The sequence below is a fragment of the Leucopleurus acutus genome, assembly GCF_964270905.1.
Source record: "Leucopleurus acutus genome assembly, chromosome: 2".
Taxonomy (NCBI): Eukaryota; Metazoa; Chordata; class Mammalia; order Artiodactyla; family Delphinidae; genus Leucopleurus; species Leucopleurus acutus.
In genome coordinates this window covers 102,855,908-102,875,818 of record NC_139143.1, presented here as the reverse complement: position 1 = coordinate 102,875,818, position 19,911 = coordinate 102,855,908, and the positions used below count along the sequence as shown (strand labels likewise).

The following is a 19,911-nucleotide window of genomic DNA, read 5'->3' as shown; positions in this document are numbered from 1 at the left end:
TTAATTAAGGTAGTTTGACAGAATATGCTTTTTAATCCTTCTTATAAATTCAGAGAAATCACTGGCAGTCTCAGGATGCTAACTGTCAGAATATCACGCTTTTTACCATGCACTTACCGGAGGCCCAGGAGGCCCTGGAAGACCACTGTCACCCTTCTGGCCAGCAGGTCCCTGTTAGAAAGAATAAGGAACAACATAAATAGAGAACAAAGCATTTGAGTAGGTGTCACTGAAAAATTTAGATGCCAAAGAGAAAGGTACTTACAGTAGAGCCTTTGGTACCCTTTGAACCTTGAGGACCCTGGAAAATGCAAAGGCAAAAGTACACATAAAAATCTGGAGAATGTGCGTCTCTTTGGTGTATTTATAAGTTTACTTTATAAAATTCTTTTGTTTTGTACTTACTGGTAAGCCTGGAGGACCAGGTGGACCTATGGGACCAGCAGGGCCTGGAATACCCTACAGAGAGAATCATCCAAATTAAAGAGTTTTTCTCAGCGATTCCATTTTCATATGTTGCATAACAACACACATTGCAAAATTTAGACAATGCAAAAATACATAAGAATGGCCTAAAATTTTCCATCGTGAATCTAAGAAATAACTTTTGCAAGATGAGCTGTATTTTTGTCCATTTTGCTGCAATGTCTCCCTCTCTACGCATATGTCTTTACATTCCTGCAGCCTTCAGAATAATGATTTGTATGTGTTGGGGATTCAATAAATGTTTGTGTAATTAAATATTGAACTATAATTTTTATGGTTTCTAACTTAAGTCATATTTTTATTTATTTACTCTAAGGTTAAATAAATTTCTTTTTGAAAACATCATTGACTTAAGGAGATTAAGATGCTCTAAATTACTTCCTAGGTCATGTTTAAAGGAATGTCTGCAGATGTGTGAGTGTATGATTGTAAAGGAGTAGGAAAATAATTTATATCTTTACTCACTCCATCCCCTTTTACTCCTGGAGAGCCTTGAGTTCCAGGGAGTCCTCTGTCACCCTTTTCACCTTGTTCTCCTGGAGGACCAATCAGGCCAATTAAACCAGGATGTCCCTTTGAAAGGCAAAGAAATTTTAACAATATATAAATTACAAACATATATTAAATTATAGTCATAAAATAATTGCACATTAAATTTATGAAACATAAGAGTAAAAAATTAGATAAAAACTTTAACCCTTTCTGAATGAAATATAGGATTAAAAACCTTTTTCCCCTCACATAACAGGATCATTTACTGATTACATTAAGTGAGACCTTTATTAAGGGTTGGGAATATTATTGAAAAAAAATTTTCTAAAAATATCCCCTTCAGTGTTACATTTACTTAAAGGGAATTCCTTCAACTAAAAGATTAATAATGACTACATATAATATTGGTGAAACAAACAACTGAAAATTCATTATTTTAAAAAGCATCTTATTTTATATGAAATTATTTCTATCCTTCACAAATTTTGCAGCATCTAAGAAACACTTAAAGATTTAAAAGTAGTTTTAAAAATATTAATGCCATTCTAAAAATGTTTTATTTTCTTTAATTATTTGTTGCAACAGAGCATACATATCTTTCAAATCATCTGAAAGATAGTCTAGTTTAAATTTTTTATTTTCATGTTTAAAAACATAAAAAATGACCATTTTGTTATTCTATCTGTTTATTTTCTGAATAGTTATTTTAGTATAACCATATGCTTTCTCCATATGGTTCCTACATAGGAACATTGAGAAATATAACACTGAATTCTGGTACATTTTTCACTATTACTTTGTATATTTTCTCTTTTCTAAATTCATCTTGGAAGCTAAGGACTGATAACTTTTTCCTTGGTTAGAATGATAAAGGTATTCCTTGAAATTTCCTTTTGAGTGATATTAGTCTGCAACATTATTGTCTCTGCTATTAAGAAATCAACATTGTAATAACACATTCTTTTATTCTCACCTTCTCACCCTTGGAGCCAGGGTCACCTTTAAGACCAGGTAAGCCAGGAGGTCCCTAAATAATAAACATACATAGAGTAGTTACAAATTAGAGAATCATATTACTATCCACTGGGCAAGTTGGTTTCAATAATATGATAGGGTTTAAAATTAATAATGACCACTGGAAAAAAAAAATAATGACCACTGTTTATTTTTCAGGATTCTAAATAATTTTATGTGTTTAAAACTCTACAGTTTGATAGTTAACCATAATAATAAAACATAATATTGATAAGTTTGATTAAATAAATATGAAGTTAGAAATAGGGCATGATTTATATGGTTTTTCAGTTGAAAGAAAAGATGCATTTTTAATTACACTAATTTTAGAAGAAGAGGTTTCCAAGTTATACATTCATTTAATTGAATATTTCTCTGTTAAACTCAAATTCAAAGGTTACAATATTTCCAGTAAAATTTAAAGAAGAAAACCTCAATAAACTTTTGACCATCAACTGACCATTGTTAATCATTTTTCCTAAATAAACTCCCAAGATACTATTTTTAGCTCTAATTTCTGAATTCAATCTCTTAACTAAATGATTTGTAAATGTAAAGATAAGATAATTTACTTTTCTCATATTATTGGACCTGTATTTTAATTATTTAATCCTTTTTATATTCTAAGGATAAGGCATTTATCCATTTAGGCTAAATTATACTTTAATGAAAATTATGGCATGATTTTAGCAACTAACTCTTAGTCTTGGTCCCTACTCATGAAAATATTCATAATGATGACTTTTAAACAGACTTCTAAATATAAAAACTAATGTACTCCAAATTGAAGGCAACACAAAATAAGATCCTTATTCTGAAATTACAACAAGTTGCTATGCAGGCAACAGATTCTGTCAGAAAAAATGTAACTGACAGATGGTTTGTAAGATTGTGACTGATGAAACCAGGGCCCAGATAATACCACCACACATGAGTCACTACTGCCTACAAGTACCGCATCAAGAAACAAAGACAAAATATGAGTTTTCTCTATGAGTTTGAATTATATAGACTGAATTGAACTATTTGAATTATAATTTTAATAATGATTTTAACATGGCACTTAGTAATCAAATTGTTTTAATTTTTACCAAGCTATATGATTAGTCTTTACTATAGTATGTTCCACAAGGCTACCACAAGTAATTTTTTCCCCCTCTTCCTAGGCACTTTTGAGTCTTCAGTGTGAAAGAGCACATTGAGTCTCAGTCCATCATTTTTGTGAATTTAATATATTAAAAGCCATGGATCTAATCCAAGAAGCATGATGTAATTTAAAAAGTATGGGTTCAGAATACAATAGATTGGGGTAGAAGCCTGCTTCTCTTATCAGCAATTTAAATTAGCTAACCAAAGAGAACTTCAGTTCTCTCATCTATAAACCAAGGATTATAATTCCTGTCTCAAGGGGCTACTGTGAGATTGTGTAGATGAGCGCTTTCCATTCCTTAGTTTCTCAAATCTACTCCTCAAACTGAAGTCCTTAATATCAGAGGAAGGTAAGAATAGTGTTAGTATAAGTTAGTCCTGTGTATCAATAGTATTTTGGACTGTTACCAGAAATATTTACATTTGTTTTAATTCATGAATGAATTTGAAATTCTATAAGTATTGATATAAAAGTGAACAATTTCCCTACATCATTCTATTGAAAATAGATAAATTATTTTTGTAGAAATTATGTGCAATTTAAATGTAAATGTACCTAATAATATTCTAGTAAGAAGAAAATTATTAATCCTCAGATGTAAGTTTATATCAATTCAGTTTAGATTCTCTTTTGTATAAATATAAACAATCCTGTCACTTTGTTAAATCTCTTGTAGACAAAAAGGAGACTACAAAGAAATTACCAAATTTACTTTCAGGAATATTCTAAGGCTAGGTTTTAACACTGGACTTTCATCTCATTTGCTAACACTATATCAGAGTGGATGATCGCAAAGTTTGATCCTCAGACCAGCAGCCTTAGCATCATTTGTGAACATATTAGCAAAGCAAATTCATAGGCATCATCCAGACTAACTGAATCTAAAATTCTGGAGTTAGAGATCAGAAATCTGTTTCACAGGTTTGTTACTCATTAAGGTCTGAGAAACATGGCTCTGTGGCATTAAGTCCCATATCTGTTAAATCAATATGAAAATCAGAACAGCATAAAGGATGTCATTTATTTTAAAATAAAAACATTACCTATTTAGTATTATTTGTTTAATAATTTTAAAATTAAGTAAGTATATTTTTCATCTACTTTTTTCTCATCTCATCAGAAAGGTTTGGTGAATTATTGGTTAGGAAAATAATGTTGTCTGATAGCACAATTTTAAAGGAATAATATAAATGAGTAATAGAAATAATAAAATAATTCCTTGAGGTCATGTGACCATCAGGATAGATGCCAAACATTCTATATGTTAGAACAAGTGGGAATAAAAAAGCATGAAAAAATAGTTCTAATAAATATGTAATTGCATGAAAGAACCATATACCTGTACCAGTAGCAAAAACCATTTAAAAATATTGGTTAAAATTGACATATGTCAGTTAAAAGTAAATACATTCTTTAGATTGAAAACACAAAACTATTAAAGAGGCCAGATTTTTTTTCTTTCTTTACTTCTTATTTTACATTCAAACTCTTTCTGGTATGTGATACACTTTACAGAAATTTTGCTGTTAAGTGGGAAAACTAATAGGAATGTCATTTGCTGGGCATCAATATTCCAAATACTGGTTCATTCAGCGTCTCAGGTCTACCACTCATTAGTTGGGTAATCTTGGATCTGTTCCTTTTTATCTCAGAACTTTATTTATAAAGGTGTTCTAATAATAACTGTGTCAGAGAATCGTGATAATGGAAGAAAAACCAGGCTTACAAAAGTACTGCATATAGTGAAGTGTAATGTAAATTATTGTTATTTGTTTCTGATGTGCCACAGATAGTTATTAATCAGCTTTCTCATCACATTCTAATAGTAAAAGCTAAAATGGCAAAAAAGAAGAAATAATGTGGATTCTAATTGCTCGGGGGTAATGGGAAACATACTAGACATTTTTTGTGTTTGTAATGCATTTAAAATCATTTCTATAAATATTATTCAGGAAGGAGTTAAAGGAAAAGAGTGTTAATCCCTCTAAGCTAATAATCTCATAAAATTGTGAACTATATCTAAGGAGGCATTAGCCAAGTGAAATCAGTTTATTATCATTTTCATCAATTAGAAATAGAAATTGGTAAAGCTATGATGTTGATAGCAGTTATACATAACCCTCTGAACCTGGACCATATCAAAAATAACAACTCTGCATATAAAAATATTATTTCAGGTATACATATTTTCTATTTCCTCTTAGGATATTGTAAATTGAAAAACCCTAGGGAAATACATAATTCATAAGTAATAAAGTGAAAAGGAAAACAGGGATGATACATTCATAAGTGTCTAGAATACACAATCAAATATGTTCCCCTGCTGTATTATGCTGTACAGAATATTTGCTTTGAAATGCATCTCAAAGTTCTAATGCACTGAAGTTTAAAGAAAATGCAGATCCTACTGTTTATTTAGAATGTAGTATTGTAAAATAACGTTTAATTTGGTGAAAGACAAATACTTTGTAGTTTAAACCTGCTTAATCATTATGGAATGCTACACATCTCAAATCTTTTTACAGATAAGTTAAATGTAGCATTTAAAAAATCAAAATATAATTCAGTAACCCATCCTACCGTTTATTCGCACACTTATGGTTTAACAAATAATGTTATCAGATATTTTACTTATCAGTATGTGAAAAGAATTAATGTATGATAATAGTAAGGTAAAATTGTCTGAAGATAAATACTGAACAATTTTTCAGCTAAATTGGAACAAATAGGTTCTTAAAATGAAAGATTATGAAACAAAACAAAATAAAAGCTTAAAACTAAAATAGATGCTAATTGTGTCTTCAAAAAATAAAATAAAAATTAATTTAAAATGATTAAATCATGCTTATTTTGACTATGCAGCAGAGGAGAGAATGTAGCAACCATTACTGTTCTCTTTAAAACACTCAATTTTATTCCCATCTGATTTTTGCTATTTCCTAAAAAAAAAAACACCCCAGCAGTTCAACTTTAAAAATCCTCAAATAAAATTCTTTATACAATCTCATCATTGTCCTTAGCTTTCTTTTAGATTTCACACGTACTGTTTTATTCTCAGTTCCATATGATTCTGAATATTTATCTGTATATAAAATTCATGCATATGTAGAAGTTTAATTTTTGCCATGAGAAATATCTAAATTTTGAAGTAAAAAGTAAATATTGTACCATATCTAAACTCTAGCAGAGCTGATCATATAAAGTGGTCAGACACCAAATATCATCTTTAGAGTTTTAACCGGTGTTTGTTTCACTCTAGCCCAAAGAATTTCTAATCCAAATGTTAATATAAAGTTGTTAAACTGTTACTTATATAGGAAATGGTCTAAGTTGTTTTTCTGTTTGTTTGTTTTGTTTTTTAGACATAGCTCATCTAATTAACATAAGAACCCCATGGGGTAAAAGATATTAATATCCCCATTTAATTCATTTTAACTTCATAATATTCCATAAGATCAATGCTATTCAAATTCTCATTTTACAGATGAGAAACCTAAGGCTTAAAAAAATTGAATAACTTACTTAAAACTTATTCAGCAAGCAGGTAGTAGTGCTCATTTTTGAAACCAGGGTTCTTGGGTTGAGAGGTGATGACCTTAACCAGTAACCACGATATGCTACTTCTCACTCTAATACAAAATTGCCTACTAAAATAAGTACCAGTATTTCTTAGCTGAGCTGAAAAGTTCACTAAATTGCCATAAATGCATCCTGAAGATGATTTCTCCACCAAACCTCATCTCCTGTAGACCAAGTAGCATTTTCATTAAAATTAGCACAATCAAACTATTTGATGGTATGAAAAAGCTACAATAGATTTGCATTCTAAGTACTCTCTGATAAAACAAGCAGCCAGAGAAAGAAATGGCACCCATGTTGCTCAATTCTGATGCTTTTCATTTCACTGCGGAAAAGGATGTGAGTTGTTTATTTAGCTCTTTGCTCTGTAAACCCACATTTACCTAAGATTCAGAAATATAAACTTTTGCAAGCCAGAATCAGGTGGTATGTCTGATGGTTTTATTTTTAATATTAGCTGAAGGAAGTCTCCAGCTTGATGCTTTCTTTTTATTTCATCTGGAGAAAGGTCAGAATACTTATTGGAAAAATATGAAATAACAAGAAAAAAAATCTTTGGCAAATTTTAGGGTGATATTAAGGTGAAGTATTTTTTTTTCCCTAGGCTATGACTTTGTACAGTTAGGAATTTAACATATCTAAGAAGAATATTCCCTAAATAGTGATGCAGACATGGAACCGATGATCCTACTTTTGTCAAGTCCCTGTTCCTATGTCAATGGGGCAATGTGCAGATTTGATAATCTCCTCAAAATCTGATAACTTTTATCCACTTATTAAAATAAGTGATCTTTAACTTTTCAGTGCAAGTTAAAAAAATAATCTCTGTAACACTTATGAAATATCTGAAATGTTAGAGGAAATTTTTCCTAAAGGAATTGGCCAAGTTCTCCTGAATGATTAAGATTGCAAATCCTAGTTTCGATGGCTTTCTGAGCACATACATACCTCTGAGGTAGTTGATATACTCATGAAAAGAGGCAATTTTGTAAAATTTAAATTTCTGTATGGACAAACCTGCCTATTTAAACCGATAAATATTACACTTGAATAGTGCTATATGTATTGCTTCTTGTTTTAATTAATCCCTTTACATATTACTATTTTGGACAATGAAGTTCAAATATCTCCACCATGAAATAGAATCTGTTACTTAGTAAGCAATAATTTTAAAGGCAAGACTTTGATTCTCACTTTCTGCCCAAATTTTGTAGCAAGAATAGCCTTGGCTCCTATAATAAACTCTATCTATGAACCATATGCTGGTCAACTAAATGCTTTATTGCATTGCTCAAGTGTGTTGTTTACATACACAGTTTATGAGAGTAACCAAGCTTTGGTGTTATAACAATTATACCTCTCTTCATTCACGGGGGTAAATGCTTTATCTTTCAGCCCATATGACTCAAATTTATTTGGTGAAAGAATCACTGTATGCCTGTGCCAATGTTATTCTTTTAAATGAAGTGCCAGGAAACTAAGTGTAATTGCATGCATTTGGGGGAACTGTCCACATTTGGAAAAGAACTGTCTGGGCCATTAGTGGCATTTTATTCAGAATGGAAATTTTTTTTTTCATCCATTGGACATAAGAAAGGAAAGATCTTCTGATCACGGGCATATTTTCCAAATAACTTATCAGTTAGGATTACTTTTCTCTTTTTAGGTCTGAGTAATACGCTTCCTTGAATACTGTACAGAATATAAACCAATTTATAAGACAAAATTTCAGGAATTCTAGCTTATAAATAATTTCATTTCTGGAATTCTAAACAGCAGAAAAAGGTGCTACTCACCATAGGACCAGGTGGCCCATCTTGGCCTGCAGCTCCAGGGAGACCTTGTTCTCCCTAAAGAAGAAGAAACACGACTGATTTTTTTAATTAACAAAAGCAGACATTTTTTTCTTTATTTTAATTTTGGTAATACGAAAAAGAAAGAAATCAAACATCACCTATGAATTCCATCATGTGGAGGACATCTACAAATATTGTAAGCAATTTTTGAGTCTTTTTACTTTCTGTGTATGTGTCTACATGCATATACATACACACACATGGATGGATGGATGTGTGTATAAAAATTATACGTCTTTGAGATCTCAGGGTTTAGTTTTCTATTCTGCCTTTAGAAGTTAGAATTTCACCATGAACTTATTAAATAAATGACATACTTAAATATTCTAAGGTTCTCTGACTTTATTACATAATATTTACTGCACACAATTTATAAAATAATGCTGACATAAATATTTTCATTCATAATTTTTCTTAGAAATAAGACATTATTTTCAAAATGACATCTTTCAGCACAGATGCTCACCACAGGGCCAGGGATGCCCCGAAGACCCTCTGGACCAGGCTTTCCGGCAGGTCCCTGAGGACCAACTGGGCCAGTTTTTCCTGAAGGACCTTCAGCTCCTGCTTCTCCCTGTTAGAAAATAAAATATGTGAATGCATTAATAATGAAAAAAGACATTTTATTATTTTATTAAAAGTACTGAAATAGATGTTGTCCAGCGTACACGTTGAGTTTTTCAAGCATAATACCTGTAATGTGTATTTTACCTTAGCACCTTTTTCACCCTGTCTTCCCTCTGCACCTGCAGCTCCAGGAGGACCCTATAAACATAAAATTGCATTTAAAATATATATATATACCATATAAAAGTAATGCAACTGAAGACTTATTTACAAATACCCCAGTTTAATTTGTAACAGAGTCTAATAAATTGTGAATTTCTATAGCAATTTAGTTTAAAACACTGAGAAAACGCAAAACTCTTTCTATGTACAAATTTTAGTTAGAATATTAAAAACAAATGAAGCACAGATTGAGCAGAATACAGATAATCACATCATATCAATGTAAGGAAACAATAAAGATAAAAATTTTAAAGAAATGCTGATGATTTAGTCACCCTTAGTGTGTTAAATACTCAGATATCATTTATTTTGTTGTATAATTAGGAAGTAATTGAAGGTTTCAGATTTCACTTCCATCATTATATGTGTTTTTAAGATTGGCTCCTTTCTTAATCTTAGAAGATCCATACATTATACATTTTCATAAGATCATGTTCAAACTGGAAAAGTACAAAATTTAAAATCTTGTTGGTCAGCAGATATTATATTTTCATTCTCTGGAACTATGTAATTCACATAAGTGGTATAAAAAATCGTATGACTTTTTAAAACCTAGTATTAGAGAAAAAACAGGAAAAAAATCTTCACACTCCATATGTCATTCAAAAACTTAAGAAGATATTCTGGTATTTGCATAACTTTTGTATATCTGCATGAATTGCTATGGAGAAATGCTAATTATTATATATAAATTATATATAATTTATATATATTTAAAGCTTTTCATAATACTGCTCTTTGTATATATATATATATATTTTTCCCCATCTTTGTGAGGTATCTGTCTCCCTATTTCTCTTTATTTTTAGCTATATAAATAATGATTAATTTAGCTAAATAATTTAGCTAAATAAATAATTAATGATTAATAAATAATCAATTATTAGTATTTTTGAACTTCAGTTCTTTCATCCATAAAATGTTATTAATAAGAATTCTCTTGCTATAGAATTGTTGTTAAATTTAAATAATGTAACACATGAAAAAGTATTTTGTGAACTTCCAGTAGATCAGTATCAAATACAGGAATGGAATCTGAAGCTTAAGAGCCTAAAGCCAGGATTCAGACTTCCTGGATTCAAATTCTGGCTCTGCCATCAATAAGCTTTGTGATCTTTGGCAAGTTACACACCCTGTGAGTGATTCAGTTTACTTCTCTGCAAAATGTGGATTATAACAGTAGCTATCTCCCAGTATCATCATGAGAATTCAATGAGTTGGTAAATGTAAATGGTGTATAAAAATACCTGAGACATAAAGAACACTACAAATGTTAGTTATTTTATTATTGTTACTAAAATTATTAGATATTGTTATTCTATATAAATTCTATTATTTTACCAATACTTTTCACCATGTTGGCAACCTAAGAGTCAGGTCAAACAAAACTGACTTTCAAAATACATTTATAGACACCATGTCAACAACTTACTTTTTTCCATACATCCTGTTTATAACACCTGAAAAATATGAACTCCATGTATGAAACTACTTGTTTTAACTAGAAAATTGAAAGTCAGCTAAACGATCCCATAATATATAGTCAGATCTTGAAATCTGACATTCAAATTTCCTTCTTACATTCTCTTAGTCATTTGTGAAATATAAAACTTGACATTTCTAATCTTTGTAATAAACATGTAGAAAGGAATCATTTACATTACATAACATATAATATTCAAGGTATCAAAGAAAACAACTACTTTTCAAGCTAGAAATATGCTATAATTCCCACTGTGTCTAAATTTTGTTCCTACTCATTATACTAGGTCATTGATATTTTCACTTATGGCGTCTCAGATCAACACAAGCAGGGCACTTTGTTTGATAGTCCAATACAATAAGAGTGCTTTTGGCCTCTTACTGTGGTGGGCTACACAATATATATAATAAATGCATTCTAAGACATAAAAAATTTATAATTGTATTATAAAATATTTATTTCATTTCATTACTTAATTGATTTTTATTATTACTTAACAAACATTAAGATTCAATCTGAATCTTAACTGTGCTGAAAATTTCTACACAAGTTCAGGCATAAGTATAGAAAGTTTAAAAAAGAAACTTAATGATCTCTAGGAAATTGTATTTCATTTTTCCCCAGACTCTCTTGTTTTCCATTTGTTTACTTCAATTTTTGTTATGAATTGTGCTCAAAATCATCAACTGAGATTGAGGTTGGAATTTGGGGAGAGTAGCAGAAACAGTGTTAATTGGTGAAAATAAGGTGAGACAGGATGACTTTCTCTTTCAGATGCTATATTAATATTCTAATGGTGGATACATGTTAGTCTTTCATATGGTCTTTTAAATCCACATTTGAAATGGGTATCAGGCACTTCATCAAACTCAGAGTTCTGTGAACTCATTTATCTCTGAGAGAGTCAATGAATATATCATTAGTAATTATTTTCTCAATATCATCACTATAACTTCATATATTATTAGGCATTCATTGTGCCTCGACCCTAAGATAAGAAGTGCATAAATCCTGTAAGCAGTCTCTTGAGGCAGCAACAATTTGTTAACAATAATATAGGCATTAAAATTTAAGTGTATCTTTTGAATTTCATACTATTTATGCAAGAGGATTTCTGTAGAGAAGCATAAGCTTCAAATATTTCTTAGTGTTAAAGAGTTGAGTCATTTTGGTGTGCAGATGGTAACTATACTTATTGTGGTGATTATTTTGTAATGTATAAAAAATACATTTTTGGTGTGATGGTTGAAGTATTCCTATTCAAACTGGGTAAAACAGCCATAATGACTATAATTTGGGGAATAGAAATTATGAGATTCAACTGAATAATGGGCTTTTCTTTATTCTATGAAGATTTTTCCATAAACGAATGACATAAAGGTATGGGGTATTAACTTCAAGATTGCAATTACACATATGAACTTTATTGTAGAGAAAATTTATAAATATCTAGCTTTAGGAAAAGCAAGTCATCAGCTGTCTAAAATGTAACAAAAATATTGCTTTTACTGCAAGGGAGAAAAGAAAATCTGAGTTTGAAAAGCCTAGAGAATTAAACACAAGTAAACTATAACATGGCCACAAAATTGTGATTCAATAAAAAGTTTCTTCATCCCCAAAGGATTTCTTCCCTCTTTGAATGAATGCCTGATGTTTATCATGCTAGAAATCCACATTAAATGGTTTTACTCTGTTCTTTATCTCATTTTTCCCATTTTCATTTATTCCTTATATTTTTTCCAGATGGCACAGATTTTTTTAAGAAAAACAGGATGAAAACAGGTGACACACTTTTTTTTAAGAGAATAGGAAGTTCCCTTTAAAAAAAACTAAACAATGCCTATGGACAAATTCTTGTTTTAGTCATTTCTTTCTCATATATCTGCATAAGCAGAGAGGCAAGGACTTAATATAGTGAATTACTTCCTGTACTATCATGAAGTAATGAGTGTTCTGATTGGAAAATGCCTTGTAAAACATGAAAATAAAATAAGCCTTGGTTAAGTTTCCACCAGTAATCACCGTTACATGAGATTTTCCTTGCTATGAGAAATATACTTTATATAAAATACACAGTATAATCCTCTCTCCACTATTCACATTTTATAATATTATTCTACAATTTACCCATTCTTCCATACATGTTGCAAATAGTTAAGTCTTCCTTATATGCCAGAAATGTGCTGTGCATGGAGAATACAAAAAAAAAAAAAAAAGTGAAACCCTAAGGAGTTCACAAAGTTTAGTTATGAAGGCAGACAACAAAATTAACAAATACAGTACATTGTAAAACACACAAAGATGAAGTAGGTGTACAAAATAGGTACACTGATCTAGTTAGGCAGTAGGGAAAGCTTTACTAAGAACCTAATATCTGATCTTAATCTTAGTGTGGGTAGATATGGGAGGGATGTTTCCTTCTAATCTGACCACCCACATTCATGCATAAAGGCATAGGGATGGAAAGAATACATATATGGTATATATGGGCATATATAGTAGGTTAAAGCTTCCTTTGTATTTCTATTACTTAATAATATTAGTTATTGTTTTAATTTTTATTGTAAATTTTCTTTTGGCAAATGAGATGGGACTCCTTAAAATTCCATTTAATATATGCAGTTTCAGGTTAGGTTTAAATCTTTTTTTAAGATTTTTTAAATCTTTTTTTAAATCATCTCTAGATTTTTTTTTTCAGTAAAAGGGCTTTGAACTAGTTCTTGGTTTCAAACTGCTATGATAACCTGAGTATTAAAATTCCATGGCTTACTGATATAAACTGTACAATCTTCTAGTGCCTCAAGGAAATATACATTTATTCTCAAGTATTAAAATGCATGAGAGAATGTACATGTACTACAAATGTCAACTTAATTTCCCTACTTGTTCAATAACTGTTAGAATGTTGTTTCTCAGTATCACTGCCACTCGCAACATTCTGACCAATATTCTATTGGGAGGGTTTATTATCATTTATTTGTAAGAGTCACTCAAGGAAAAATACATTTCTATTCATTGCTACTTCTGCTATAGCAAAATTGTTATTGGTCCTTTTCTGTTGTTCCAATGTAGCAAAACAAAGGATAAAAGAAATGTTAATTTCCACAAAATACATACAAAGCTTACTTAAAATTATGCTTTCTAGATGAACTAAAGGGAAATAAATGGTAAGGCAATTCTGTATTCAATTAAGTCATAAGTGTGTAGATTAGATATTATAATTATTGTATAGGAATGTTTTTTGCTGTTTCCACAAGGGTGATATTAAATTGATTCCTGCATCAAAGACATTGCTGCTTATTGGCTGAATGCAAAGGTTGGTGAAGACAGAATTCTCCTCATCAGCTACAATTCACAAAATTCACTCTGCATCATATCACTTTATGCTCAGGAGCTTTGTGTTCACCCAGTGCATAAACAAAGTGACCTCACAGACATACAGTAAAGTTCCCAAGTACTTCCTTCTAACTCATTTTAATCACATTATTATCTCTCAAACTAGTTCTAAATCCCTGTTGCTTGGCAAATCCATTTTATTAAAATTATATGCAGTCATCATGAATTTAATGCTCTGTTTTTTGGCAACAGTTCTCATAGGAAATTCCTTTACAGTTAATGCTACATGATTTTACATCAACTTACACCAAATAAGTAATACAAATTTGTATCCATCTCAACAGAATCACAGTATTCTATACTTCAAAAATACAATTAATTATGAAGTTACTATGAATTTATTGCTAATAAACTTTCATCTCAATTTATATAACTCAAAAATTAGAAGAAAACGTCTTTATCTTATCTGTATATTTTATTTAATATGTTTGTTTTGTTTATAAATGATGGCATAATTCAAAACCTGTATTTAACTCCTTAAGAAGAGCATCCACTCTTTGAACTCTTGATAAATCCATATATTAGATGTAGTGGTTTAAATATACATTTTATTAATTTAGTCTTCACTCCAGCATGGAATATTAGTTATTTTGCCTACTTTATAAATGAGAAAACTGAGACTCAAAGAAATTAACTTATTCTAAGTTGTATTTATAAGTAGCAAAGCAAGAATTTGAAACCAGGTCTATTTGATTCTAATCCAATAGCATTAGAATCAAATTCGGGCTAGTTTGTGCTGATAGTTAGCTATGAAGAGTGTCAGTTTACAGGCTGAGAAAGACCTAAGTAAATAATCTGTATTTCTATTTTTTCTTCTTAGCCATCTTTTTTTTTTTTTTTTTTTTTAGGTTACGGTAGAACTCTTGACTAGTTTGGTTGGTTGTAATTCAAAAGAATGAAAGAATTAATTGCTACTGTTAAATCAGAGCAAATTATAATTTCAGTAATAAGATTGTTGACACTAATCTTTACAGCATTAAAATATATTTTACTCTGCTAAAGAAAAAAGATTATTGTGTAAAACAGAGAAAGCCAATTAAACCTGCCAATCTATCCAATCCTAATACAGAACACAATTTAACACATTATGTTAAATATCGTTCAGGTTAGATTTAATGATGCCACATTTTAAAAGAAGAAAACTTGCATAATACTGTTCAGTTGGGCTGACCTAAGGTTGATTCTTCTGCTAAATCAAAATGGATGTAAATAGCTTTATAAGCAATGCATAGTCATCACAATCTCATATCATTAAAAATTCATAGATACAAAGTCTTCTAATTTTGTTTCAAAATGACTAGAGCAGAATAAAAATAGCGTATTATATTTGTAAAAATTGTTTTTTAAAATGGGAGGCTAGAACATCTCTAAAATTTTTGATGAGATTATTTTTAACTAATCTCATCAAAATCAGAAAGGCAGCACTCCACTATAGAATTTTCTAATAATGAAAAGGATGATACAGGGAATGTATCAGTTAATTACTTTAATATCTAAGAGTCTCAGCCTAAAAATGTATAACTTCCTACATGTCACTTGCAACTACTGTAACCCTCTTTCTCCCAGAGAAATAACTACCATTCTGAATTTAATGAATCATTACCTTCATTTATTTAATCACTTTTACCACTTATGTTTGAATGCTAGACATGTTTTTATTTTTTACATATTATATAAATGAGATTATATATCTTCTCCAGCTCAACACTACATATATTTTCTTCTTAACATCAGGTGTTTGAGATTCATCTTTGTTGATTCACACATCTGCAATACAATATTTTCATTGCCATACAAAATTTCAGTTTATGCCTATCTCAGTACACTTATTTTTTCTATATGTGTATCTTGGTAAAGATGTATAAGATATCATCCAGAGCATGTACCTAGGAATGGAATTATGAGATAGTAGGGAAAGTTCATTGTTAAATTCTGCTAGGTAATAATGAACAATTCCTAAAGCAGTTGTACCAGTTAGCTCACAATAGCTGTTTATGATAATCCCCATTATTTTCTTTTTGAAAAACATCGTTTCCAACATTTGGTTTGTCAGACTTAAATTTTCATCAATTTATAGATGTAAGTGGCATCTCTACGTCATTTTTAACACACGTTTCCCTAACTTCTACACATCCTTTTACGTGTTTGTGGAACATTTGTGTAAAACACCTTTTCATGCCTTTTGTTGATATTTTTCTACTGTTTGATGCTAGTAAATTGTTTATATTTATTTACTTTTTTTAAATTTCAAAATCATTCAGTTTTCAAAATGAGTAAGCCACATGATCCACCACTGTCTCGCTAAAGAAATTAATTCATTCCCTAACTCTGTCACATATTAAAAGAATACATTCCACATAGCAAATGGTACTTAGTTGAACTTATCAAAGATTGTAAGTGAACAATCTGTTTTGACATATTTTAAAATAAAACTGAACTATATAGCACTTGCTGAGAATTTGCTTTGGATAATGGAATAAGCTGAGAAGCTGCCAATGGATGTTAATAAAATATTCAAAATATATTTTTATATAGTCCCTCCTTTTCCAGTAGTTATAATTTGAAGGAAGGTTTAATTCCCTCTGCATCAAAAGAATAATAACCTATACCTATATAAGATAATTTTGTGCTTATTATAACTATTCAATAACTGTTTCATAACTAAAGGCTAACACACTAACATTATTATGTTAATACATATTATTTTTGTTCTTTATGAGTTATCTTATAAATCCTAGGTATAGTAGGCCCTCCCTGAGAAGCAATATAAGTAACTTGCCTAAGGAAATACAGGTAATAAATGGTAGAGCTGGGTTAAAAGTCAGGTAGTGTGACTTCACTGACTTATTAACCACTGCATTAAATAACCTTCCATCATTTGACTGGGAGAAAGAAAAAAATGATTTCATGTTTTCTCAGGAAAGATTTCTACCAATTTTCAAAGATATTTTATATAAGTATTCTTCTGAAAGGTCTGAAGTAATAGAACAGATATTCATCCATTTGGAAATTTTTAAGAACATTCAGACGATAGGCAAAAACAGGCAACAGAGCTCAACATCATGTTACACTTTGTAATTACTTTCTAAGAATAACAGCCCAATGGTTGTTTTGGGATATATTTCTTTTTCTATCAAGATTATGCTTTTGGGCTGCTGACAAAAAGAAAACAAACAAAATAATAATAATAATAATAATAATGAGAAAGAGGAGGAGAAAGGTAAAAAAGGCACTAGGGTCAGTGAGAAGAAAATTGTATTCAGAGAAAATATTTACTATAAACTAAATTCATTCCCAGCAAAGAGAAATGTTTGCTTGTAAATGTTGACTCAATTTATGTCCTGAGAGACAGAATTAAAACCTGTCACACTCTGTGTATAGGAAGATGTGTAGTGTGAAAATTCTCCTAAGATAAAGCTACCATTAGAAAACCAGAGTGGCCCCAATTGCTCTGTGTCTTTGGATTACTGAAGAGGAAATGAGCCTAAGAAATATATTTTAATGTTGACCAAATATTTTGTTCATGGATAGGTTGGAAAATAGACTAAAGGAGGTTCAGGAGAACACTGTGTATTAACAGAAGTGCTGCAAGAGGCAGGTCAACAGGATTGTTTTATTATAAAAACAGTATAATAGTGGGAAAAAGGCAGTAAAGCAAATCTCCTAGGGTCCACTGTAGCCAATATTTTGAACAAGACCTTTATATTTTACTATACCTCTTTCTTAAAATCCTATCAGAGTTGTTTGACAGTGTAAAGCAATCTAACATTATATGCTGATTCCTGAGCTCATTCTACTGATACTGTATTCAAGTTTCTATAACATTTTCAACAAGCACTGGAGTTTGGACAACTCATCTCCCTGTAGGATACCATGAGCTGAAATTCAGGGTATCAGTAGAGTCTTTTATAAGAGCCTATGGCATTTGTACAGAGGAGACCTAAGCACAGAGAAGTGGGAAACTATTTTTCATTGTGACAGATTAAACCTGTCAATTAAATTGGATTCTACTTTAATTAAAGTATTTTGACAAATTTAAGAAATCACTCTCTAGGACATATGTTTTTCAGCACCATTATAATGTGCTGCCTACAGCTTACAAATATAATATAAATTTATACACACAATGGATAATGAGTAGGTGTTTCAAATAAAGAATTTAAAAAACTTACTCTCTTTCCAGGAGGACCTGGTGGGCCAGCCTCACCAGATGGGCCAGGAGGACCCTAAAAAATGTGAAAAATACCTTTTAAGCAATTGGGTATTATTTTATGGCTCCCAGCACTGTTCAAACTCTGGACTTAAGCCAACCTGCTTTCTTCATTTCTCCACATCTATCTTTCCTGGAAAATCTTAGCCCTATTTCAGATACCTAAACTTCCTCCAGATATCTATAATTTGAGCTGGTAAATTCATATGGAAAACTTCTTCACAGCTGGAAAAAAAGTGAATCGAATTCCTTCTATTTAAAACTGTTCTCTTTTAAGTGCTAATTTATATCTGACAAGCATCCAATAGATGTATTAATTAAGAATTATATGGTTAATAATTCTATGTATATCACATACAACTGTGAACCATAAATCTATTACCTCAAATTTCATCTTGTGCAACACTAGCATTTTTATTCCAAGGAGCACGCAACATGCTGGGATATGATCCACAAGTCTTATCTACACAGAATAAGTCTGTATCTCTTTGACTCCAAGTATCCAGTGGGTATGGCTCTAGAGACAAAGTTATGTTAAGAGTGCAGTTTGCCTTTGACTCCTACTTAAGTTAGTGTCCTCTTTACTTCCTCCCTAAATAACCTTATGTAGTCAAAGCCCCCTACTGCATTTCCCAAATTAAAAATAAAAAATGAGTGCAAAAATGCTGAGTTCATTCTGGTTAGTAATTGAAGTAATTCATGCTAATAATAGGCTGATAACCTAGTTTTCTTCATTTAATTCTTATTTGTGTTTTTAAAATGACTTTCCACTTAACACAGTTGGAGAGATAGTTCAATGTAATATAATATGACAAAATCACTAGTATGATAGGACTACAGTTTTTATTATGAAGGCTTTGCTTATATTTCTTAAATCACATCAAGTAAGAAATGTTCCAGGTAAGACTAACTTTAAACTGGAATTCAAATATACCTGAATGTGTATACACATAGCTATGCATTTGGAAGTATAATTATTTCTGATTATTTATTTAAAATATCTTGAGACTATGCAAAGATTGAATAAAAATAGTGTGCTTACTTACCGGTTGTCCAGGATCTCCATCTTCACCCTTGTCACCACCAACACCATCCTGACCCTATAATGGGCAATAGAAAATGAACCCAGTATTTCTCACTATTAATTAACTTTTATCAGAAAAAAAAGATATGATGTATCATCTTAGTCCTTAAGAAAAATTATTACCAGACATACAAATAAAAGTATTATTATATTCTTTCAGTTGGTTTTTTTAAGGATTATGGTATCTCTCTTTCCATAAAATGTATGAAATTGCTATGATATCAAATTTAAAATATAGTATGTTCTTAATATAAGGAAAGGGGAGGATGTAATTAGTATAGAAAGACAGTGCATCCTTTAACCATGAACAAATATGGTGCAGTTTGAGATAGAATTTTCATTTTAGAATGGACTGAGGTAAAAGCAAAAATC

At 30.6% G+C, this 19,911-nt stretch overlaps 1 protein-coding gene across 4 annotated transcripts in view; it reads right to left on the bottom strand.

Moving 5' to 3' along the window:
* Positions 1–19,911, bottom strand: part of COL11A1 (collagen type XI alpha 1 chain) — a gene marked incomplete at both ends in the record, with an annotated part of 195,096 nt that overhangs the window by 10,193 nt on the left and 164,992 nt on the right. For all 4 annotated transcript variants that reach the window (XM_082832567.1, XM_082832570.1, XM_082832568.1 and 1 more), the window contains 10 exons: positions 118–171; positions 266–301; positions 406–459; positions 952–1,059; positions 1,952–2,005; positions 8,518–8,571; positions 9,044–9,151; positions 9,289–9,342; positions 18,418–18,471; positions 19,502–19,555. In XM_082832567.1, the coding sequence (XP_082688693.1) occupies positions 118–171; positions 266–301; positions 406–459; positions 952–1,059; positions 1,952–2,005; positions 8,518–8,571; positions 9,044–9,151; positions 9,289–9,342; positions 18,418–18,471; positions 19,502–19,555 (630 nt within the window). The remainder of the gene's footprint in view (positions 1–117; positions 172–265; positions 302–405; positions 460–951; positions 1,060–1,951; positions 2,006–8,517; positions 8,572–9,043; positions 9,152–9,288; positions 9,343–18,417; positions 18,472–19,501; positions 19,556–19,911) is intronic.